This window comes from Heptranchias perlo, chromosome 2, assembly GCF_035084215.1.
Source record: "Heptranchias perlo isolate sHepPer1 chromosome 2, sHepPer1.hap1, whole genome shotgun sequence".
Taxonomy (NCBI): Eukaryota; Metazoa; Chordata; class Chondrichthyes; order Hexanchiformes; family Hexanchidae; genus Heptranchias; species Heptranchias perlo.
In genome coordinates, this window is record NC_090326.1 from 31,114,585 (window position 1) to 31,141,213 (window position 26,629).

Genomic DNA, 26,629 nt, shown 5'->3' on the forward strand with positions numbered 1-26,629 from the left:
GCAAGCTCAGTGCTACCAGGATTCAGACATAACCACGTATCAAGAAGCTACCCATCCATTAAAAAAATAACTCTTAAGAGTGGCTATTTATTTTTGTTAGGTAAGAGTATCAAGAGATATGGAGCTACAGCGGGTAAATGGAGTTGAGGTACAGATCAGCCACGATTTAATTGAATGGCGGAGTAGGCTCGAGGGGCTGAATGGCCCACCCCTGTTCCTTATGTTCCTATTTCAGGCAATTAAGTCATTTGCAATCTTAATGAAAGGCAATTTTTTCCCTCTCTTCCTCTAGTTTTGGGTCTTCCCACACTACACGCCATCCATGAATTAGAGGAATGGGAAATAGGGTGTGCTCCCAGCCCTTCACCCTGATACTAGCCCTGGGAGAGACACGAAAACAGTGCAGGTTGACTCTCCCCCTAAAGTTTCCTCAACCACCCACTTTCCACTTGCAGAGAATTTTTATATCCTCTATTCGAGATCATGGGACTTAGTAGGTGGCAAATCGTGGCTATGTGCTTATGCCCCACCACTCTTAGCGGCAATGTGTTGGAACATTTGCACCTCTCCTCTGATGTTTCTGGGCCTTGTCAGCCCTTATTATCTTTGTACAAGCCAAACATAAATAAAATAAAGAAAAGCAGGAGTTTCTGAAAGAAGCAAAATCATCATGGACAATCTTTATTGATACAGAATAATTCTCTTCACAATGGCTTGGTAGACTTTGGCAATTCTTGGTTCAAGACAACGCTACACGAGTGTCAAGAGGAAAATTTTCCACAAGAAATTACAAGCAGGTCATTTGGCAATTGATGTATGATTTGCAGAATTGATTCAAATTTTGTTCACAATTATTTCTTCAGCTGCTTTTGTTGTCAAATAATGGCCATCATCTAATTCTACAACCTCACAACAGTCCTCAGCATTAACCTTGCTCTCCTGTTGGTTTTGTCCAGTCTTGCCAACCAGGTCATTACTTTCGTCTTTCTCCTTTGCCACCTCCTGTTGTTCTTGCTGGATTTCTTTCTGTTTGATGGTTATTTTCTCAACAATTTCCTCCAATTTTGCATGGTCAGTTACTGGAGGCTTCCTAGTAGGTTGGTCTTGGATTATCAACATCGAAGAATTAAATTTATTCAGTCTTTCCTTTAATTTGACTTCTTTCATCTAATTAAATAAAACAGTGATTTTTATTCTACGTGCCAGTTTCTTTCATTGTAATTGCCAATTATACTCGGACTCCTTCAACCGACAGCACCAAAGACAGAATAAAAATAACTCAATGGTTGTGAAGTGCTTTGGAGCATCCTGAGCACATTTAAGGTGCTATGTAAACGCAAGTTCTTTTTTTAAAAATTGGAAACCTTTAACTCCCTCTGACCTACATATTTTCAATAGTTCTTCTCTATTTCCCAGTTCACATCTGACATCCAGTAATGACCAAATCACATAAGGGATAATTTTACAAAATTACACTCCCAGACAGTCTTTGGCCTGCCTCATGCTTGAGTTCCCCATGAATTTTCTGGAAAAATCATGCGGAGTGCGCAACGGAATTCCCACATATGCGCTCTCAGCAGGGGAGTCTCAGCGCTGGGTGCATGATTCTGTAAAATTACTCCTATAATGTCTAAGTTTTAGAAAGTATAACTTTGTTACTGCTTTTGAAAACCAGAGTGGAAAATGCTGCCTCAGTGGTCACTAAAAATAAGAAACATTCACCTGGAATTTCCCATGGGGAAGTGGCAGGAGATCGGGAAAATCCCACGGGAAATTCAGGGTTATTATGTGTGACTCTTGGACATCGCTGCCCATTTTGCGAATTATGTAATTACTGTTCAAAGAGGGAGCAGGTCAGATGAAGGATGCTTGTTGAGATCTGAGTAGGTGCTGGGCTTGCATGCTGTTCTTTCATCTCTCGAACCCGGGTTTCAAACCAGCCTAGACTCATTAAATGAAATATTCCTTCCTCTGCCAGCTGGACGGGTGCCAATGAAATGGGCTGGGACAGTCTCAACCCAGTTCCTGGCGGGCATGAGGCCACAACATAAAACAAGCCAAAATTTGTCACCAATTTGGCAGCTTCGCTTAGGCAGCCCACGGAGGTGGGTTCTGCGGAAAATGAAAGTGCCACATTGATGTAGTGGAAAAAGGTGTTCCTCTGAAGGCCGTTAAGGCACACTATTGGGAAAGAGCACGAGGCGGTTTGTCCCACATCTAATCTGTACTGTACTGTACATCTGAGTTCTCAGTGCTGGCACAGGGTGAGAAAGGTGAACAAATGTTTCACAAGGTAACAAAAATTTCTGCAGGTAGAAATTGGTGTGTGTTGTGCCCGTAATTCAAGCCTAAAACGGGTGCAAAGCACCCCAATTTAGCAGTGGGACGGGCTGTGCCCAATCTGCATGTGTGAAAAATTATAATACTGTAAATGGTTATTTTTTTAAAAAAAATACAATTTGGTGTGCAAAAATAATCAGATTCATGTGTAGGTTGATGCTATACAATACCTTCCTCCTTTCCTCTGCTGCTATCATTTTATTTTCAATCTCTTCTATTGTCACACTCTTTTGTTTAGTTGTTTCATTCCTTAGCTTATCGAGTCTTGATGGAAGCTTCTTTAAGATTCCCTCAGTTGATTTCACCTCAAACTAACATGGTAATAAACAAAAATGTAATTGAAAATGAATTTTGAAGGACTGTTAAAGCATTCAAAAGAAATCAAACATGCTTAAAACACTCGTTTAAACACAATAGTTCCAAAATGCAATATGAAAATCATGGAACAGTTCCTAATTTTTTAGACCAATAATGTATATTATGCTGCGATTTTCACATAACTTTGAAAAAAAAAGCTAAATTCAAAGAAATAAGGGAACAACTAGAACAAATGGACTGCGAGTTGTTCATAAGAACATAAGAAATAGGAGCAGGAGTAGCCCCCTGACCTTCTCTGCTATCCAATAAGATCATGGCTGATCTTCGACCTCAACTCCACTTTCCCACCCGATCCCCATATTTTTTGATTCCCTTAGAGTCCAAAAATCTATCGATCTCAGTCTTGAATATACTCAAAGACTGAGCATCTACAGCCTTCTGGGGTAAAGAATTCCAAAGATTCACAACCCTCTGAGTGAAAAAATGTTACCTCATCTCGGTCCTAAATGGCCAACCCCTTATCTTGAGACTATGACCTCTAGTTCTAGACTCTCAGCCAGGGAAAACAGCTTATCAGCACCTACCCTGTCAAGCCCTCTAAGAATTTTGTATGTTTCAATGAGATCACCTCTCATTCTTCTAAACTCCAGAGAGTATAGGCCCATTCTACTCAATCTCTCCTCATAGGACAACCCTCTCATCCCAGGAATCAATCTAGTGAACCTTCGATGCACCCCCTCTAAGACAAGCATATCCTTCCTTAGGTAAGGAAGACTAAAACTGTACCCAGTACTCCAGATGTGGTCTCACCAGAACCCTATATAGTTGCAGCAAGACCTCCTTACTCTTATACTCCAACCCCCTTGCAATAAAGGCTAACATACCATTTGCCTTCCTAATTGCTTGCTGTATCTGCATGTTTGTTAATTGTATCCATATGATTTATATCAATTAGTGTTAATTGTATTCAGGTGGTGAGTATCAATTGGGGACTCTTGTATCCATTCATGAGAGCTTATCTAGGGTGTGGAGTGGGTAATGTGGAGCTCTGTGAATAAAGGCTTGGAATCAACTGAAGACCAGGCTCTAGTATTCTATCCTTCTGAGTGCTCAGAGAGACTAGGGAGGAGATTTGTGAGGCAGTGACAATCGTTATGAAGGAGTCAACGGGCATGGGGGAAGTACCAGTAGATTGGAAACAGACTGATGTGCATATACTCAAAAAGAATGACAAAACAGACACAGCCAACTACAGAGCCTTTCTGGGCTGAAAGGCCCAATTTTCTCCACTCTTTCCTCATAACTCAGATCCCAACACTGGGGATCAGCTTCAAGGCTCTTCTCTGTACAAGAGATTTGACTCTAATTCTGCATTTATGTCACAGTGCTGCTGCCAAAGGCAACCCTGCCTTCAGAGGCAGAGCTTAATACAAATTAGGTGCTGGTAGTGCCTCCAGGGGAATTGGGAAAGGTTTGCAGCCAAAAAAATCATTAAGTCATGATCACAAGTTTTGATCAACTGCACATGTGCAAGATGACTAATTTCCAAGTGTTTCTCTGTTGCTGCTTATATTTTAACATAACATCGTGTTAATTTTTGGTTTAGCGCTGATGTGAAAACCAAGTTTGATCTCCATGTTCCCAAATGTACGGAAGATGGAAGTTAGCACGTACCAGAGGACTGTGAACCTCTTGCCATTCTTCATTGTGGGCTTGGTTTAAGATCCCCTGAACTAAAAGCTCTTGCAGAATGTCAGCAGACCTTGGTCTCTCTCTGATTTCTTGTATCGGTCCATTCTTTTTCAGCAAGCTGCTTGCAGTAAGTGCTAGATCTGGACGGAGAAATAAAATAATAATAGAATTAGGAGCAATTAGAGGTCAACTTATTCAAGAGCTGCGAGGAACAGCCTCTGTCTCTTTGAACGTGCCGGCATGTTTTTGGAATGGGAAGTGAGGCTGAATTACAGTTATCCAAACTCACTAAATGCACAGGTTGTGCAAGATCGCCGGGGTGGGGTCTCTGTGACTGACTGGCCACATTTCCATGGGGGTCCATGGAATATGACCATGTGGTGTACATGGGGTCATTGGAAGCTGTCTGTGACCATCGGACATTGCAGGATATTGAATGTTTAGTTGACTCCAATGTTGCAATTGTTATGTAACAAGTTACTCACAGATATTCACTTTCAGCTTGGGCAGGTCACCAGGTATTTATTAGTAGCATCCCTTTGCTTCTGGAGATGGTGGCGGGGGGGGGGGGGGGGGGGGGGGGCGGGGGAGGGGGATGGGGGAGGCAGGGGAAAGTGCTTGGAATTGTTTTGGTGGAATTCACCCACTGGCCTGTCCAATGTAGGCCAAATTAGCTAAATTCTGATGCTTATCAAATTAAACCAAACTTGCTCAATTCCGATCACTTCGGAATCAGCGCACGTTTCTGATGAATTGATACTGAATTGAGCCCAAATACAGGCCGTATTTGAAATGTTACAGCGAGATTCTAGGTGTGAAAGTGCAGTAGAATGTTACCCTTTCGTGCCTGGGAGCTGCAGTCAAATCCAGACTGGACTGAAGGAGTTAACTTTCCTCTTTCTTCAGCTATAAAAGTTCTTGGACAGTCGGCACTCAGCCCAAACCCACAGTACAAAGCTGGCCAACATTTGGCACTAATTAGGCAAGCCCATTCAGAGAGGCCACTGACATCAAATGGTATCAAAATGTTAGTAGCATCCAGTGTAGTAGGTAGTGTTTTTCTGAGGTTAAGGGATGTTGTTAAAGGGGGAGGGGAGTAAATAGGGAGGTTTATTCTACATCCAGGAAGTGCTTATGTGGATATTGGGCACAAAACATTTTCATTGCTCAGCACTCGCAGCTTTCACCTTGATGAGAATAAAATCTTATTTCTAAGTATAAGTCACTCATGGGATAAATAGAATACATAAGAAAATACAAATTAAGGGGCCACGAAAAAGGCGGGGTGTCTATTGTCACCGCTGTGTCAGCCAATGAGTTGGAGGTGGGACAGGACTTACGGCCAAACAGGTGTATTTTACAGCAAACAATGCAAACGGCAAAGAAAACAATATTTATTTAGAATCCATTTAAAAAGAGTCTCTACGAACTGCAGCGAATAGAACTCATGCGTAAAATCAATCCCAGTCACTTACAGCAGCGTTGTCTCCAGGCGTGATTGACGGGGAATTATCCAATCATCTCCATTCTGGCCGAGAATAGTGGTGTCACTATACCCAGCCAAGAAAAGGCCATTTAGCCCAACAAATCTGCTCCTTCCACAGACGATCTGTCCTGTCATGGACTCAGGCTCACTTAATTAATCTCCTGAGGGAAAGCTTTGCATAAATACCCCAAAAGATGTCAAACAAAGTTCCACCATACAACAATGCTTTCCCCAGCTGTAGCAGCAAAAGAGCCACTGGAGTAGATTTTCAGCTTGTCCCCTGACGCCGTGGATCACCTGTTGCAGAAACTGCCCGATCTTCATTTCTATTGACCTCAATGAAAATGAAAATGAAAATCGGGTGGCTTCTGTACCGGGCGGCTGATTGGCAATGGCAGCTTCACACCTGGGGGGTAAGTTGAAAATCTACCCCATTGTGTCTCATGGAGTATTTGACCATCACAATCCACAGACACACAACTGACTGTGCATTGTCAATGTATTCTTAACAACGGTGCAACAACTTATTTGTGAAACAGTTTTAATGCGGAACCCCTTGTGTACCATTCTAAGCTGCATATCATAAACATCGAATACAATTGTGAGACTACAATGTGCAGCTTCTTTTGAAAATGGAAGACATAAAATCAAAGGGAAAAAAAGCATCAATTACCTTGTATGCTTAAGAATGAGCAATACATGAGTAAAATGAATACCTGCTTGAGGGCTGGAATACCAAGGGGAGGAAGTTATGCTTCAGTTGTATAGAGTCTTGGCAGACCTCATCTGGAGTACTGTGTTCAGTTCTGAGCACCGTACCTCAGGAAGGATATATTGGCCTTGTAGGAGATGCAGCGCAGATTCACCAGAATGATACCGGGGCTAAAAGGATTAAATGATGAGTACAGGTTGCATAAACTTGGCTTGTATTCCCTTGAGTATAGAGGGTTGAGGGGTGATCTAATCGAGGTGGTTTAAATGGCAAAAGGATTCAATAGGGTAGATGCAGAGAAACTATTTCCTCTGGTGGGGGAATCCAGAACAAGGGGGGGGAAACACCTTAAAAATCAGAGCTAGAGCTAAAATTAGAGCAGGAGTGAAAGCAGGAAGCAGTTTTTCACACAAAGTGTAGTGGAAATCTGGAATTCTCTCCCCCAAAAGGCTGTGGATGTTGGGACAATTGAAATTTTCAAGACTGAGATCGATAGCTTTTTGTTAGGTAGGGGTATCAATGGAGCAAAGACGGGTAAATGGAGTTGAGGTATAGGTTAGCCATGATCTGATTGAATGGCAGTACAGGCTCGAGGGGCTGAATGGCCTACTCCTGTTCCTTCTGCTGACGCACATAATGATCCCTTAACTTTCGCTGCCAATTGTCTTGGCAGTGATTTATTAATTTTGTCCCAAATCTTCATTTACTCACCATCTCACCAGGTAAAATGAACTGATGTATCATGCTTCCCAGCCCACTTCAACATTGATCTGGGCATGCAAACATTTGAATGTGTTCAGACAAACCTCAAAAACTCAACGTTGTTACTATTCTTCTCTTGCTCTTGTTACGTTATGGTTCCAGCCCAAATGAGACATCTGGATCCACAACAACAACAAAAATGTGTGTGTCCCCATTTTCAGCAATCTGATTGGCCAATAACAGACTTTTCCAATTATTGGTGTCACTTTCTAGAAATCTCAGTGTCCAATAGTAATCATGTGACCATTCTGTTCACGTGCTTTCTAGCAGTCTCACTGGCTGCTGGTAAACAAGTAATTGATGTGATTCATCCCGTTGATTGACACGACTCATACCAATATTGGAGCGGGGTTCAGTTTATTTACTAATGACAGTTTACTCTCTCCCACCCTCCTATCAATGCTGCTTTGTTAATTTTTCAGTAGTGCCCAACCTGGCTTCTCTTGCTGTGATTCCACTCCCACCCTCAGCTCCAATTCATCAGATCCTTGTTCTCCAGGCTCCCATTGCCCTGCTCCTTCGTCTCCTGCCTGCTTTGCCCTTTGCAACCTGGCCCATCCCATGCTATTGAGCCTTGGATCTGCCTTCCTGAATTGCCCAGCTTCCTCCCAGATACAATTGCAGCAGCCGGACCGGACAATGTGCCCAATCTCAGAGCCGGGGCCACAGAATGGATGCTCACAAGCTCACTCAGCATCAGGACCAGTTGATTTCCTTAGAGAAGCAGCAGGACCAGTATGTCACATGTACATACCACTGCATGCACAATTCCATTCCATAACTTCAGAAGAAATCGGAGCAGCCAAGGAGCATGGCCCCCTTCGTGTAACCTAACCTGTTTACATCTACCTATTAGTGCAACTGAACAAGGTGTCAACACCTTGGCTTAGTTGGTAGTAGTGTCGCCTCTGAGTGAGAAAGTTGTGGGTTCAAGCCCTACTCCAGAGATTTGAGCATGTAATTCAGTCTGACATTTCAGTGCAGTGCTGAGGGAGTGCTGCATTGTTGGAGGTGCCGTTTTTGGATGGGATTTTAAACTGAGGACCCATCTGCCCTCTCGGGTGGATGTAAAAGATCCCATGGCACTATTGGAAGTATCTTGGCCAATATTTATCCCTCAACCAACATCACTAAAACAGATTATCTAATCATTTATCTCATTGCTGTTTGTAGAACCTTGCTGTGTGCAAATTGTCTGCCACATTTCCTATACTACACTTCAAAAGTACTTTGTTAGCTGTAAAGTCCTGAGGTTGCGAAAGACGCTATGGAAATCCAAGTTCTTTCTTTAACTCTACTGGCCAGAGGCATGGGATCATAATGCACGATGCATGTCACGATGTTGTGAGGTCATGATTTACAGTGATTTCAGGCTGCTGCACCAGCCCCGTTGCCATGATGGAGTTGAACAGTGCCTCTCTAGAGTGCAACTACCTACTTAGGTGATGCTGCGGAATGCAAAACAGATGACTGCTTTATGCTAAGATCTTTGCACTAAATTCATGCCAGAACCAGCATAAATTTAGCATGAATATCCTAGTATAGTGGAAGCATTATTTAATTGATGGGCACAATTAACATATGCACACTTATACTTGTCATTGACGTTTGGTCTATCTCAATTACGTATGAACAGGCTGACCGCACTGCTGGATGTACAATACTTTCTGTTCACTATGTTAATGAGCTCGCTCCATACCATCATTAAATCCATTTTGTAGTAACATCCCATTTGATTTCCTTAAAGGTGGCAAGGACTGTTGCACTGCCCCTGGCAATGTTATTAAATCCTCCTCTGGCACTTTGGATCTAGGTGAATCGTCAACGACATTTGATTTGCTGCTTTTTCTATTGTTCTTAATCTAAAAGGAAAAATAATAGATTTTGTTTCAATTAAACCATTTGTTATTGAAATGTTGTATGTCGAGCTCTGATTCTATTAACTCTACTTTGCTCTGTCAACTCCTATATTTACTTATTTACACCTCTTTTGTTTTGAAATCAGTTGCATGTATTGCAAAATCTTTCCATATGAACCGAAGAAAACAAAGGTGAAAAAAGACCGTTAGACACATCCATACTCATCAGGGGGCAGGGAGGGGGAATTTAACTGCGAGTGAGTTTTGAGCAAGCGAGGGGTGGGGGGGAGCATCAAACCCCCCACCTCCCCCGACATCATCAATTTGAGCGTTGGGCTATTTTAACTCCCGTGCCTGATTTGCACCCTGCCGCCAGCTGCCTACCTGAAACAGGCGGAAGGCAGCAGGTAAAGATTGGGCAGCCTGGAGGCCGCCCAGAGACTGCCTGTTGGCGCTCAGGTAAGTCGCGGGAGAGGTGGGAGAATTTGGCAGAGTCTTGCAGGTGGGGGCCCCAGGGCAGCAGAGGCCCAGGTTTTCCTTGACGATCCTGCTCAGTCAGCGGTTAAAATGCCATCATAGGACCCCGATTGGCATGTATTAATGAGGCTCCTGTCTAAGTCTTGGTTGGGGGTGGGGTGGGGGGGGGGGGGGCAGGTCCGGGCGGTAAGTGTTCGGAGACAATTTTAACTGTGCAGTTGCTCCGTTCTCTTCAGCTGAGGTTGGTTAAGACCCCCCCCCACCCCGCCAACCCCTGTCCATTAAACAATGTAACCTAAAAGCAATAAAGGAGGCTCCAGGAGACCAAGGTGACCCATGCCACACTTATTTTAACCCTGCCACTAGACTCAGTAGCCACTCCCTCCACTACACTGTGGCAGCAGTATGTATGATCTAGAGGATGCAGCAACTCATCACGGTTACTAAGGCAGCAGCTCCCTCTCCTTTGACTGTGCCACTGAGAAGGATAGGAACAGCAATGTTGTGGGAACACCATCACCCCCAAGTCACACACCATCCTGACTTGGGACACATGTCACCATTTCTTCATCGCTGCTAGGTCAATACCCTGGAATTCCCTACCGAATACCTTCATGGGAGCATCATCACCACAAGCACTGCAATAGTTCAAGGAGAAGGCCCGCCACCACCTTCTCAGGGTGACTAGGGATGGGTAATAAATGTGGCCTTACCAGTGTGTCCCACAGCCCAAGAAAAAATACCCCCTCCCCCTTCATATATCCCAATTTCCTGAGGAACATTGGATAGAAAGAAAGAACTTGCATTTATATAGGGCCTATCACATCCCCAGGACGTCCCAAAGTGCTTCACATTCAATTCATTGTTTTTTGAAGTGCAAGCACAATTGTGGGCAAATGCAGCAGCTAATTTACACACAGCCAGATCTCACAAACAGCAAATGAGATGAATGGCCAGTTAAAGCATTTTTGGTTGAGGGAGGAATTTTGGCCAGGACACTGGGAGAGCTCCCTGTTCTTCTACTCTGAATCATGCCATGAGATTTTTAACTTCCATCTGAGACTATCGGAACAGACAGGCAGCAACTCCTAATGACCATCTCCATCCACCAGGCCACGCTCAAAGATCATAGACTTCTTTACCCCATGGATTTCAAAACAAATATAAAGCCAGCAAATAAAGTAAAGAAAGTTGGTTTTGTTGTTGGAGGAGTCAATCTCAGACTGGTTTACTAGGTAAATGGAATGCAGTTAAAGTTGAATCTCCCTCGTGATAGTCCAATTGAACTGCCAGTATCAATTGGTTTTGCAAATTAGAGCCACTGAATAAGTCAGATTGCTCAAATAATGTCATAAATTTAGAGCTTGCTACAGTTTTGTTCCTCATGAAACCTATTTCAGGTTTTCAGAATTTCAGGTCAATGCTATAAATGAAACCAAACCAACTAACACCCTAAAGGGAAATCATCAAAATTAGTACATTGCTATAAGGTCTTAAAGTGGGTCAGAGATAAAGGTATGTGTGTCTGTATGTGTATGAATATGTGTATATGCGTGTGCGTGTGTGTATGTGACTGTATGAATATGTGTATGTATATGTGTATCTATATGTGTGTGCATAGGTATGTGGGTGTGTATGTGTATGGGTATGTGTGTCTGCTTATCTGCATATGTGTATATGAGTCTGCATGTGTGTATGTATACATATATCTGCATGTGTGTATATATGTGTCACAATGAATGTGTATATGTATATGTGTGTCTATGTGTATATGTGTGTGTATTTGTATGTGTATATATGAGTGTATGTGTAGGTGTGCGCACATTGTAGGTGAAATCTTTCAATGTAAACATCTCAAAACAGAAGCATACACAGAGTGACAGGAGGATAAAATGGCTGCTGCAATATGTTGTTGGGGGAAAAAGCCTGCGAGACCATGGTTAAGATAAATTACAGTCGAGCATACAGCTTTTTAGATTGAATAATAGTGTTGCCTTGATTACTTGGCTCTCATGTATGAGCACATTAAATAACAATGCCTCACTCACACTGTGTAATTAAATGTGCTTCCAACCAGGATTACTGACGGACATTAACTTTGACAGTATTACTCCATTTTAGAATTATTTCAATGCAGGACACTATTGATTTAATTATAAATAGGTATGTTTTGCTGCTGATCTTTTTGTATTAATAGTTTGTTGCAGTAATAAAAAAGGGGGAAAAACAAAATTTGCATTTATAGCAGTGAAAAACGTACATTGAACAATAAACATAAACAACCGAAAGATAGGTCTGAATCACAGCAATGATTATTATTAACACCTAACTATCAAATACCTTGTTATGCTTTTAAAAACAAGATAAACACCGGATGGATCTGTTACAGATTCAAAACAGCAACATCTTTGTGAAAAAGGGATTTGGCAAACCTTGTTTGTGAGGGGAGAAGACACATGTGCCATTTTGATCATAAATACTTTAAATACCACTAGTACAATAATGCATTTTGACGTGATTTACATTAGCCAGGGAGGCAGTACTCCTTTGATAGCAGTTTATTATATTATTCATGGAGAAATGCAGCTACCTCAAGCTTTTAATGAGGCAACAATATTGCAGTCTTTCCTACATGAGGAAATATTTCTTCCAACACCACACAATGGGGTGGATTTCCTTGCATTGGGCGGGCAGTAAGGGTATCTGTTCTGCCCCCCACACATTCCCCCCCCCCCCCACCATGATGATGTCGGTGGGATGCCCGAGCAATGTTCATGGTCGTTCCTCATTTGAATACAAGAGGCAGGCTTGCCAGCGCGAATGGCGTTCCTTATAGGCAGTTCGCTGATTGGCAGTCCTGAGGGGCGGCTGACACATAAAGAAAGAAAGAAAAACTTGCATTTGTATTGTGCTTTTCGCAGCCTCAGGACATCGCAAAGCACTTTACAGTCAATGAAGTACTTTTGAAGTATAGTCACTTGTGATGTAGGAAACGCGGCAACCAATTTGTGCACAGCAAGATCCCACAAACAGCAATGTCATAATAACCAGGTAAACCGTTTTGGTGATGTTGATTGAGGGATAAATATTGGCCAGGACACCAGGGAGAACTCCCCTGCTCTTCTTCGAAATTGTGCCTGAGAGGGCAGGCGGGGTCCTGGTTTAACATCTCATCTGAAAGATGGCACCTCTGACAGTAAGCCATGCCTCCCTCAACTGAGCCATGGCTGACACCCATCAAGGCAGACTTGCAGCCCTTAAAGTGGAGGTGCACTTTTCAAAAGTGGTCAGTGGAGAGTGAGTCATTGAAGCAGCAGGTAGCATGACATCGTCCAGGATCCCCCCACGCACCCCCCCCTCACCCCAACCGATTCTCTGACGCAGCCGTAGAGGCGTTCACGAAACAGGATGGAGGCCCTCTTTCTTAACGATGACCAATGGGTGAATGGGTGTCCCGTCAAACTAGCTGGCAGCAGTGGAAAGTGATGGCTGAGTAGGTCAATGCTGGTAAGCATAGTTCCAAGGACCTGGCTTTAGTGAAGGAAGAAATTTCTCAATCTCACCAGGACTGCCAAGGTAAGACTCTACCGTCTCATCTCTCTTACTGTCTGGACAGCCCTGCACCACTCTACTTTAGCCCAATAGTATTAATCCTTCCCTTCCCTGCTTTCCATGCCTCTCCTCCAATCACAATGGGACACATTACTACACCTACTTCTGCTTGCACTGAACACCTGCTACTGCCCTTCACGACTATTTCCCCCTCTTGGCCACACGTTGCCTCTCCCTCCCAGCAGTACATTAGGCTGCAATGCCTGATACATCTTTAAAACCCTATTACAGGGCACACACGAACCCACTGCCACTTTCCTTGCAGGAGAACAGATGGTTCCATTAAACTGCAAATTTTATTTTTCATTCATGGGATGTGGGCGTCGCTGGCAAGGCCAGCATTTATTGCCCATCTCTAATTGCCCTTGAGAAGGTGGAGGTGAGCTGCCTTCTTGAACCGCTGCAGTCCGTGTGGTGAAGGTTCTCCCACAGTGCTGTTAGGAAGGGAGTTCCAGGATTTTGACCCAGTGACGATGAAGGAACGGCGATATATTTCCAAGTCGGGATGATGTGTGATTTGGAGGGGAACGTGCAGGTGGTGGTGTTCCCATGTGCCTGCTGCCCTTGTCCTTCTAGGTGGTACAGGTCGTGGGTTTGGGAGGTGCTGTCGAAGAAGCCTTGGCGAGTTGCTGCAGTGCATCTTGTGGATGGTACACACTGCAGCCATGGTGCGCCGGTGGTGAAGGGAGTGAATGTTTAAGGTGATGGATGGGGTGCCAATCAAGCGGGCTGCTTTATCGTGGATGGTGTCGTGCTTCTTGAGTGTTGTTGGAGCTGCACTCATCCAGGCAAGTGGAGAATATTCCATCACACTCCTGACTTATGCCTTGTAGACGGTAGAAAGGCTTTGGGGAGTCAGGAGGTGAGTCACTCGCCGCAGAACACCCAGCCTCTGACCTGCTCTTGTAGCCACAGCATTTATGCGGCTGGTCCAGTTAAGTTTCTGGTCAATGGTAACCCCAGGATGGTGGGGGATTCGGCGATGGTAATGCTGTTGAATGTCAAGGGGAGGTGGTTAGACTCTCTCTTGTTGGAGATGGTCATTGCCTGGCACTTGTGTGGCACGAATGTTACTTGCCACTTATCAGCCCAAGCTGGATGTTGGCCAGATCTTGCTGCATGCGGGTACGGACTGCTTCATTATCTGAGGGGTGCGAATGGAACTCTACATTGTGCAATCATCAGCGAACATCCCGACTTCTGACCTTATAATGGAGGGAATGTCATTGGTGAAGCAGCTGAAGATGGTTGGGCCTAGGACACTGAGGAACTCCTGCAGCGGTGTCCTGAGGCTGAGATGACTGGCCCCAACAACCACTACCATCTTCCTTTGTGCTAGGTACGACTCCAGCCACTGGAGAGTTTTCCCCCTGATTCCCATTGACTTCAATTTTACTAGGGCTCCTTGATGCCACACTCGGTCAAATGCTGCCTTGATGTCAAGGGCAGTCACTCTCACCTCACCTCTGGAATTCAGCTCTTTTGTCCATGTTTGGATCAAGGCTGTAATGAGGTCTGGAGCCGAGTGGTCCTGGCGGAACCCAAACTGAGCATCGGTGAGCAGGTTATTGGTGAGTAAGTGCCGCTTGATATGACTGTCGATGACACCTTCCATCACTTTGCTGATGATTGAGAGTAGACTGATGGGGCGGTAATTGGCCGGATTGGATTTGTCCTGCTTTTTGTGGACAGGACATACCTGGGCAATTTTCCACATTGTCGGGTAGATGCCAGTGTTGTAGCTGTACTGGAACAGCTTGGCTAGAGGCGCAGCTAGTTCTGGAGCACAAGTCTTCAGCACTAGAGCCGGGATGTTGTCGGGGCCCATAGTCTTTGTTGTATCCAGTGCACTCAGCCATTTCTTGATATCAGATGGAGTGAATCGAATTGGCTGAAGACTGGCTTCTGTGATGGTGGGGATATCGGAAGAAGACCGAGATGGATCATCCACTCGGCACTTCTGGCTGAAGATGGTTGTAAACGCTTCAGCCTTGTCGTTTGCACTCATGTGCTGGGCTCCGCCATCATTGAGGATGGGGATGTTTACAGAGCCTCCTCCTCCTCCCGTTAGTTGTTTAATTGTCTACCACCATTCACGACTGGATGTGGCAGGACTGCAGAGCTTTGATCTGATCTGTTGGTTGTGGGATCGCTTAGCTCCGTCTATGGCTGCTTCTGCTGTTTAGCATGCATGTAGTCCTGAGTTGTAGCTTGACCAGGTTGGCACCTCATTTTTAGGTACGCCTGGTGCTGCTCCTGGCATGCTCTTCTACACTCCTCATTGAACCAGGGTTGATCCCCTGGCTTGTTGGTAATAGTAGAGTGAGGGATATTCTGGGCCATGAGGTTACAGATTGTGCTGGAATACAATTCTGCTGCTGCTGAAGGCCCACAGAACCTCGTGGGTGCCCAGTTTTGAGCTGCTGGATCTGTTCTGATTCTTTCCCATTTAGCCCGGTGATAGTGCCACACAACACGATGGACGATGTCCTCCGTGTGAAGACACAATTCTGACACCAATGAAGGAGGCAACCATCGACATTATTCGAAGAGAGAAGACACGCAACATTGGAGATGGTGAGGCTGGATGCCCTGCACTGCAGGGCGTTTCAGCATTTTCCCTTCCTTTCCTCTCTCCACTTAAGTCTCTTGTTCACACAATCAGCATGACAACCTATTGCTGCATTGTGCTGCCATTCATCTGTTATTGCTTACCCTTGCCATTATGTGCTAATCCTTGTCCTCTGCCCATTTTCTAGGTTCTTCAGATGTCTTGGGCCCTGCAGCTGCAGAGCCTTCCAAATGAGCAATGGGTGTCCCATCAAACCAGCTAGCAGCAGTGTAAATGTTGGTGAGCATAATTCCAAGGACCTGGCTGCAGTGCAGGAAGAAATTTAACAACCTCACCAGGACTGCCAAGGTAAGATTCCTCCTTCTCATCTCTCTGCAGCTGCAGGGGCAGTGGTGCAATGGGAATGGAACGTGCTGCCCTCTCTCAGAATGACAGCATGTCTGGACTCTCGCCATCCTGTCAACCAATGCCCATCCTGGTGCCAGAAAGCCAGCTGGGCCAGACTGTACCAACAGCTACCAAGTTGCTGCAGTCTGCAGTCTGGCACCCTCCTAGAGGTCACTGACCACGAGTATCTAAGTGACAGCCACCTTCCACCTCTTATGCTGAAGCCACTGGGGGAAGCACCTCATAGCAGCTCTAGAGTAGGTAAAAGAGCATTTAAGACAGGCACTATGGGCTCACACTGGGGTGATAGTTAACATGTATTGTTTCTGTAGAATCATAGAAAGGTTACAGCATGGAAGGAGGCCATTCAGCCCATCGAGTCCGCACCGGCTCTATGCAAGAGCAATCCAGCTAGTCCCATTCTCCCGCCCTTTCCCCATGGGTAATAGCTAGTGAACATGCAATGTTAGTTGACATGTATATTAATGTTTTTTTGAGTGCGTGCAGTTTATTTGAAGGTGGAAGGACTGGGTGTTGAACATGGCTGTTAATTTAGGGGAGTAGGGATTTCTCAGATGAAGTGCTCTTCAATGAAGTGCTGCTGAAGAGCCCTCGCTGCAGGCAGGTATTCAAGCCTCCCACTTCCTCATCATCCTCTATGTCACAGTGTTGTCTCCCTCATTATGCTGAAGGTACTTATCCAATGGTGGCTCCATGTGTTGTCCCCATTGTCAAGCAAAGTTTCCCGCCACAAACTCTATTCCCTAGCCACCGACTCCATCCCTCTCCCTGGCCAATATGAGGCTGAACCAGACCAATCTCAACCTTGGTGTCCTACTTGATCCTGAGATGAGCTCTGACCAAGACCGCTTACCTCTGCCTCCATAACGTTGCCCATCTCCGCCCCTGCCTCAGCTCATCTGCTGTTGAAACCCTCATCCATGCCTTTGTTACCTCTAGACTCACCTATTCCAATGCTCCCCTGGCAGGCCTCTCATCTTCCACCCTCCATAAACTTGAGCTCAGCTGCCCGTATCCTAACTTGCACCAAGTCCAGTTCTCCCATCACCCCTGTGCTCGCTGACCTACATTTGCTCCCAGTCTGGGAACGCCTCGATTTTAAAATTCTCATTCTTGTTTTCAAATCCTTCCATGGTCTCGCCCCTCCCTTTCTCTGATGTCCTCTAACCCTACAACCCTCAGCGATCTCTGCGCTCCTCCAATTTTTGCCTCTTGCGCACCCCTGATTTTAATCGCTCCACCATTGGCAACCATGCCTTCACCTGCCTAGGACGTAAAAACTGGAATTCCCTCCCTAAACCTCTACTGCTCTCTACCTCTCTCTCCTCCTTTAAGATGCTCCTTAAAACCTACCTCTTTAACCAAGCTTTTGATCACCTGCCCTAATATCTCCTTATGTGGCTCAGTGTCATATCTTGTTTGATAATCACTCCTGTGAAATGCCTTGGGACATTTCACCACGCTAAAGGCGCTATATAAATGCAAGTTGTTGCTGTTGTTGTCAAGCAAAGTTATGCAGAAGACAGCAAACCACTATCGTACAGGACAATCTTCATGGGCTGTATTTTAGGAAGCCACCAGACCTATCCAGGCAGTGGAACCATTGCTTGAGGATTCCAATGGTCTGCTTGATGAGGGCTCTAGGTGTGTCATGGATCTGCTTGTAGTGCAGTATGGCCGTTCAGCATGAGTTTCTGAGAGGAGTCATAAGCCAAGTGCCCAGGGGATAGCTCTTGTCCTCAAGCAGCCAGATTCTCACTTGCTGTGCAGGGGCAAGGAGTGGGGGGAGATGGCAGATTGGTGCAATATAAAAGTGCCATGGCAGCTGCCAGGAAAGCAGGCAGAGACCTGCATATCTGCTGGTGATCACACACCAGTTGCACGTGAATGGATTGGAAGCCCTTGCAATTCATGAAGGCAGTGGGCTCATCTGAAGGAGCCTGCAGGGCGATGTGGGTGCAGTCAGAGGCCCCGGCCTACAATATGTCCAATCCCCAGAGCCCTATCCTGTTGCTTCCAGTTGTCTGTGGGGAAAGTGATGAAATTGTTTCCTCTAGCAAACATGGCATCAGTCACCTGCTTAATGCAAGCATGAACTGCAGACTGACTGATGTTGCTGATTTCCCCTGTGGCAGCCTGGAAGGAGCCGGAGGCAAAGAAGTTGAAGGCAGCAGTGACTTTACCTGCAACAAGTGATGCTGTGCCAGCTGAGGCAGTGGGCTGCAGGTCTTGTTGCAGGAGGCGACACAACCCTGTGACAGCCTCCCTAGAGAAGCACAGCCTCCTTATGCACAGAGAACTGCAGGTATGTTGTCCTGGGCCTGTACACTCTGATGGGAGGGTAAGGATTCCTGCGAGCAGTCCTCCTCCTTTGGGATCCCTGCAGCTGTTCTGTTTCATAGAATCATAGAAAATTTACGGCACAGAAGGAGGCCATTCGGCCCATCGTGTCCGCGCCGGCCGAAAATGAGCCACCCAGCCTAATCCCACCTTCCAACACTTGGTCCGTAGCCTTGCAGGTCATGGTACTTCAGGTGCACATCCAGGTACTTTTTAAACGAGTTGAGGGTTTCTGCCTCTACCACCCTTTCAGGCAGTGAGTTCCAGACCCCCACCATCCTCTGGGTGAAAACATTTTCCTCAGCTCCCCTCTAATCCTTCTACCAATCACTTTAAATCTATGCCCCCTGGTTATTGACCTCTCTGCTAAGGGAAATAGGTCCTTTCTATCCACTATATCTAGGCCCCTCATAATTTTGTGAACCTCAATTAAATCACTCCTCAACCTCCTCTGTTCCAAAGAGAACAAACCCAGCCTATCCAATCTTTCCATATAGCTAAAATTCTCCAGTCCTGGCAACAAATCTCCTAAATCTCGTAAATCTCCTCTGTACCCTCTCTAGTGCAATTATATCCTTCCTGTAATGTGGTGACCAGAACTGTATACAGTACTCAAGCTGTGGCCTAAACTGTGTTTTATACAGTTCTAGCTTAACCTCCCTGCTCTTAAATTCTATGCCTCGGCTAATAAAGGAAAGTATCCCGTATCCCTTCTTAATCACCTTATCTACCTGTCCTGCTATCTTCAGGGATCTGTGGACATGTACTTCAAGGTCCCTCACTTCCTCTAAACCTTCCAGTATCCTCCCATTTATTGTGTATTCCCTTGCCTTGTTTGCCCTCCCCAAATGCGTTACCTCACACTACCCTGGATTGAATTCCATTTGCCACTTTTCTGCCCACCTGACCAGTCCATTGATATCTTCCTGCAGTCTACAGCTTTCCTCCTCACTATCAACCACACGGCCAATTTTTGTATAATCTGCAAACTTCTTAATCATGCTCCCTACATTTAAGTCCAAATCATTAATATATACCACAAAAAGCAAGGGACCTAATACTGAGCCCTGTGGAACCTCACTGGAAACAGCCTTCCAGTCACAAAAACACCCGTCGACCATTACCCTTTGCTTCCTGCCACTGAGCCAATTTTGGATCCAACTTGCCACTTTCCCTTGGATCCTATGAGCTTTTACTTTTTTGACCAGTCTGCCATGTGGGACCTTGTCAAAAGCCTTGCTAAAATCCATGTAGACTACATCAAACGCACTACCCTCATCAACCTTTCTAGTTACCTCCTCAAAAAATTCAATCAAGTTAGTCAGACACGACCTTCCCTTAACAAATCCTCCTTCCTCCTCCTCCTCCTCCTCATCATCAATCTCTAGCTACAGTGGAATTGCCAGAAGGACCCCCATGAAGAAAAATGCGTTGCCAGTATCCCTTTTAAGAGTTCAAAAGATTGTACGGCTACTACAAGCACTTTGAAATAGTCTAAGTAGCAAATAAAAACCCAATATCTAATAAAAGCAAAAATGTCTCCCAAACCTTTAGTGTTTTAGCTGAGAACGGCAGAGGATCGCTTTAAATACTGCTGGAAATGGCCAACTCTCAGCTTGTACCACCCCTGGTTTGTGAATGAAATGAGGAACTGATCGCGGGCACAGATAAATTGCCTTCATCCTTTGACCCCAAATTGCATAAATTAATGAGACCCCAGTGTCCGGCGGATGCTCCTGGTCACTTAATTCGAGGTTCCCCTGAAAATCAGAACGGGAAACCTCCATCTGTAGGTCAGCGGTTCATTTTCTTTCGCAATTTGGGTCCCATCACCGCCCTGTTTTTAAGGTGTAAATCGGGCAGTAACAAGATGAAAATCGGCCTCAATGTGTTCAGCAAAATGTAAACATGCTGTGGAAAGTTTTACGCTTTTCGGCCAAAACTTTTATTTGTTTACTTGTTTTCAAACATATAGCACGCTGACATAAATAGCACTGAAATATATCAATGGTCTCTTGCACATGTGTCACGATGAAAGCTCTCTGGGTCTTCTCCTCATCAAAATCAGGGTTTTATATATACATATATTTAACTGCTATATATAGGCCCCTTGAAGTTGTACAATCTTCATAGGAAATTAAATATCTATACATACATGCACACATATGCAAGTGTGTAGCGCGCATGTGCATATATGCGCAACCGTATATAAGCACACGCACATGTATAATCACATATATACGCATATATATACATATATATACACACACACGCACGTGTATATACACACGCGCGTGTGTGCGTGCATACACGCACATACATGCGTAACAGAGTTAACGTTTCAGGTCCCTGACCTTTCGTCAGAACTGGAAGAAGTTAAAGAATCCGCAACTTTAACAGTTTCCAGTTCCCTGGCCATATCCGTCCCCTCTTCACCATGGATGTCCAGTCCCTCTACACCACCATCCCCCACCAGGACGGCCCGCGGGCCCTCCGCTTATTCCTTGAATGGAGGCCCGACCAGTTCCCATCCACCACCACCCTCCTCCACCTGGCAGAACTTGTTCAACTTCTCCTTTGACTCCACTCACTTCCTCCAAATAAAAAGTCTTGCTATGGGAACCCGTATGGGTCCGAGCTACGCCTGCCTTTTTATGGGATATGTGGAACATTCTTTGTTCCAGTCCTACTCAGGTCCCCTCCCCCACCTCTTTTTCTGGTACATTAATGACTGTATCGATGTCGTTTCCTGCTCTTGCCCCGAACTGGAAAATTTAATCAATTTTGCTTCCAATTTCCACCCTTCCCTCACCTTCACGTGATATCAAGAAATGGCTGAATGCACTGGATACAGCAACGGCCCTGACAACATCCCGGCTCTAATGCTGAAGGCATGTGCTCCAGAACTAGCCGCACCTCTAGCCAAGCTGTACCAGTACAACTACAACACTGGCATCTACCCGACAAAGTGGAAAATTGCCCAGGTATGTCCTGACCACAAAAAGCAGGACAAATCCAATCCGGCCAATTACCGGTCATCTTCAGCTGCTTCATCAATGACCTTCCCTCCATCACAAGGTCAGAAATTGGGATGTTCGCTGATGATTGCACAGTGTTCAGTTCCATTCACGACCCCTCAGATAATGAAGCAGTCTGTGCCCACATGCAGCAAGACCTGGGCAACATCCAGGCTTGGGCTGATAAGTGGCTGCAGTGTGTACCATCTACAAGATGCACTGCAGCCACTCGCCAAGGCTTCTTCGACAGCACCTCCCAAACCCGCGACCTCTACCACCTAGAAGGACAAGAGCAGCAGGCACATGCAAACAACACCACCTGCACGTTCTCCTCCAAGTCACACACCATCCTGACTTGGAAATATATCACCGTTCCTTCATCGTCACTGGGTCAAAATTCTGGAACTCCCTACCCATCAGCACTGTGGGAGAACCTTCACCACACGGACTGCAGCGGTTCAAGAAGACAGCTCACCACCACCTTCTCAAGGGCAATTAGGGATGGGCAATAAATGCTGGCCTTGCCAGTGACGCCCACATCCCATGATTTAACAAAAAAAAACATTGTCCATCTCCAGCTCTTCCCTTCCCTTCCTCGACTTCCATATCTCCATTTCTGGGGATAGGCTGTCAACCAATATCTACTATAAGCCCACCGATTCCCACAACTACCTTGATCACACTTCCTCCCACCCCACTTCCTGTAAGGACTCTATTCCCTCCTCCCAGTTTCTCCGTCTCCGTTGCATCTGTTCTAATGATGCCACCTTCCATACCAGTGCTTCCGATATGTCTTCCTTTTTCCTCAACTGAGGAGTCCCCTCCACTATAGTTCACAGAGCCCTCGACTGTGTCTATCCCATTTCCTGCACTTCTGCCCTCACCCTTTCCCCTCACTCCCAGGACCATGGTAGGGACCCCTTGTCCTCACCTTCCACCCCACCAGCCTCCATATTCAACGGATCATCCTCCACCATTTCCGCCACCTCCAGCACGATGCCACCAGCAAACACATCTTCCCCTCCCCTCCCCTCCCCTTTCAGCATTCTGAAGGGACCGTTCCCTCCGCAACACCCTGGTCCACTCCTCCATCATCCCCAACACCCGCTCTCCTTCCCACGGCACCTTCCCATGTGAGCGCAGGAGATGCAACACCTGCCCTTTCACCTCCTCCCTTCCCACTGTCCAGGGCCCCAAACACTCCTTCCAGGTGAAACAGCGATTTACTTGTACTTCTTTCAATTTAGTTTACAGTATTCGCTGTTCATGATGCGGTCTCCTCTACATTGGGGAGACCAAATGCAGACTGGATGATCGCTTTGCTGAGCACTTCCGCTCAGTCTGCAACCATGACCCTGACCTGCCAGTCACTTGCCATTTTAATTTCCCGTCCCATTCCCACTCAGACCTTGGCCTCTTACACTGTTCCAATGAAGCTCAACGGAAGCTCTAGAAACATAGAAACATAGAAAATAGGAGCAGGAATAGGCCATTCGGCCCTTCGAGCCTGCTCCACCATTCAATATGATAATAGCTGATCCTCTATCTCAATACCATATTCCTGCTCTCTTCCCATACCCCTTGATGCCTTCTGTGTCTAGAAATCTATCTAGCTATCTCCTTCTTAAATATATTCGTAAACAATTTTACAACACCAAGTTATAGTCCAACAAATTTATTTTAAATTCCACAAGCTTTCGGAGGCTTCCTCCTTCGTCAGGTGAACGTATATTCAGTGACTTGGCCTCCACAGCCTTCTGTGGTAGAGAATTCCACAGGTTCACCACCCTCTGAGTGAAGAAATTTCTCCTCATCTCAGTCCTAAATGCCCTACCCCGTATCCTGAGACTGTGACCCCTTGTTCTGGACACCTCCCCCGCAGCCAGCGGAAATGTCCTCCCTGCATCCAATATGTCTAGCCCTGTCAGAATCTCATACGTTTCAATGAGATCCCCTCTCATTCTTCTAAACTCGAGTGAATACAGGCCTAGTCGACCCAATCTCTCCTCATACGACAGTCCTGCCATCCCAGGGATCAGTCTGGTGAACCTTCACTGCACTCCCTCTATGATGCTGGTAATGGTTCTGCTGTTGCCAGTTACAGCTCCTCTAGACCCATCTTTTGTTTCTTAACCTGTCCAATTACCACCATCATCCCTTTTGTCATTTAATCACTCCTGCCCTCCACCCTATCACAGACCTTCCCTTTTGTTCTTGCCCCCCTCCCCCTTCCTCCCTCCCCCCTCCCCTGGCTCTGTACTTACTTAAAAAACTGTTAAACCTTTTAACTTCTTCCGGTTGTGACAAATGATCATCTACCTGAAACTTTAACTCTGTTTCTTTTTCCAGAGATGCTGCCTCACTTGCTGGGTATTTTCAGCATTTTCTGTTTTTATATTATATAGAGATAGATTTTTAACTGCTATAGATATTTAACTGATAGATAGATAGATAATTAACTGCTCTCTCTCAATATATATATATATATATGTCTAATTTCCTATGAAGAAACGACAAGGACAGTTAGTGAAACTCGTTATAGTGACTTTGAATAGTTTTCAAAAAAGCACAATATATATCCCTGGACTTCATCTTATTGACATAGTTAGAGCCATAACCAGAAAGGGCGTCATGATGTGGAGATGCCGGTGATGGACTGGGGTTGACAATTGTAAACAATTTTACAACACCAAGTTATAGTCCAGCAATTTTATTTTAAATTCACAAGCTTTCGGAGGCTACCTCCTTCGTCAGGTTTTCACATCGTTCACCTGACGAAGGAGGAAGCCTCCGAAAGCTTGTGAATTTAAAATAAAATTGCTGGACTATAACTTGGTGTTGTAAAATTGTTTACAGAAAGGGCGTGATTGTAGAGAGAGGGGGTGGGGGGAGTGAGAGAGAGAGATAACTATCTTGTCTTGCTTCCAGTAAGTGCTTCAACATTACAATGTTTACAGATATATTTGTTACCAGACAACCAAGTTGGTGAGAGACAGACCCACAGAGAGTCTAGGAGATGCCCAGTGTGTGTGTCTCTCTCAGCTCCAAGAGAACTCCGCGCACAGTGGGACCCAGCCTGCTCTCTCTCTCTCTCTCTCTCTCCCCGCGGCCGGTTACCTTGCGTTTCCTGTCCAGACTGTCCTCGGTCCCGGCCTCCGGTTGTGTGGAAACCGCTCTGGAAGTGCCGCATCCCATTCCGACTGGCACGTTGCTTCTCGACCTCCCTCTCCGCACTCGTTACATTCCCAGAGCTCTCACTCCGCCCATCCATTGTCGTTGCCATGGACTCCGCCGTTACCATGGCGCGTTACTACAATACCGCACGTCACCGCACCACCAGGAGCTGCGCGCGCACACAGTTCCTGAAACTGCTACATGTTTCCCGCCCCCCCCCCCCGGCTAGGAATTTAAATGTCATTTCTATCCAGTACCCCAATACTTAATGATGAGGCATGTTCTAATAAGACATACCCTTGTAATGAAGAAATAGCAGAGTCCTACATCCAATAATGATACAGAAAGAGCTTGCATTTACACAGTGCCTTCGTCCCGTTCATCCACCACCCCTGTGCTCCCTGTTCTACCTTGGCTCCCTGACCACCAATGCAACAAATTTAACATTCTCATCCTCGTGTTAAAAAAAATCTCTCCATGGCCTCGTCCCTCCCCATCTCTGTTTTCCTCCAACTCCCGTCACCCCACCATTGGCGGACGCGCCTTCAGCCACCTTAACCCTAAGATCTGGAATTCCCTCCCCAAACCTTTTGGTCTCTCGACCTCTTTCCTTTAAAGCGCTGCTTAAAACCTACCTCTTTGACCAAGCGTTTGGTCGCTTGTCCTAATGTCTGCTTCTTTGGCTCAGTATCAAATTTTGTTCCATAATGCTCCTGTGAAGTACCTTGGAATGTTATACTATGTTAAAAGCGCTATATAAATGCAAGTTGTTGTTATCGCATCCTCGGGACATTTCAAAGAGCTTATCGAGAACTAATTAATTACTTTTGCACAGCCACTGTAAAAACGACAGCCAATTATGTCCAGCAATGTCTGACAAATAACAAACGAGCAGGTAATTTTTACATAGAATGTACAGCACAGAAAATAGCCATTTGGCCCAACAGGTCCATGCCAGTGGTTATGCTCCACACGAGCCTCCTCCCTCACTATTTCATCTAACCCTATTTCATCTAACCCCTATCCTTCTATTCCTTTCTCACTCATGTGCTTATCTAGCTTCGCCTTAAATGCATCTGCGCTATTCGCCTCAGCCACTCCTAATGGTAGTGAGTTCCACATTCTGACCGCTCTTTGGGTAAAGAAGTTTCTCCTGAATTCCCTATTGGATTTATTAATGACTACCTTATATTCATGGCCCCTAGTTCTGGTCTTCCCCCACAAGTGGAAGCCTTGCAATGTGATGTCTGCAGCCATTCAATCCAATTAGCAACTTAGACTTTCTATTGTGCTTTCCCGACCAATTCGCACATTGTGAGACCTGCCAGAACCAGCCTGACTGTTCTAAGCTCGTGGGGCATTTCCCAAAGGAAAACAACTTGACAACAACAACTTGCATTTATATAGAACCATTAACATAGTAAAACGTCCCAAGGCGCTTCACAGGAGCGTTATCAGACAAAATTTGACAGGAGATATTAGGACAGGTGTCCAAAAGCTTGGTCAAAGAGGTAGGTTTTAAGGAGCATCTTAAATGAGGAGAGAGAGGTCAAGAGGCGGAGAGGTTTAGGGAGGGAATTCCAGAGCTTAGGGCCTAGGCATCTGAAGGCGCGGCCGCAATGATGGAGTGATTAAAATCGTGGTTGCACAAGGCAAGAATTGGAGGAGCGCAGAGATCTCAGAGGGTCATAAGACCATAACAGCATAAGAGATAGGAGCAGGAGTAGGCTATTTGGCCCTTCGAGCCTGCTCCGACATTCAATGAGATCATGGCTGATCTGATTTTTACCTCAACTCCACTTTCCCGCCCTTTCCCCATATCCTTTGACTCCCTTGCTGATCAAAAATTTGTCTAACTCA

The 26,629-nt window shown here is 45.6% G+C and overlaps 1 protein-coding gene across 1 annotated transcript; it reads right to left on the reverse strand.

Moving 5' to 3' along the window:
• Nucleotides 1–675: 675 nt before the first annotated feature.
• stmnd1 (stathmin domain containing 1) lies at nt 676–24,855 on the reverse strand. Its single transcript, XM_067997356.1, has 5 exons — nt 24,713–24,855; nt 9,010–9,172; nt 4,333–4,490; nt 2,511–2,651; nt 676–1,167 (listed from the first exon to the last, which is right to left on the reverse strand). The coding sequence occupies exons 1-5, from the start codon at nt 24,788–24,790 to the stop codon at nt 835–837; spliced, it is 873 nt and encodes a 290-aa protein (XP_067853457.1). The 5' UTR covers nt 24,791–24,855; the 3' UTR covers nt 676–834.
• Between the last annotated feature and the right edge of the window lie 1,774 nt (nt 24,856–26,629).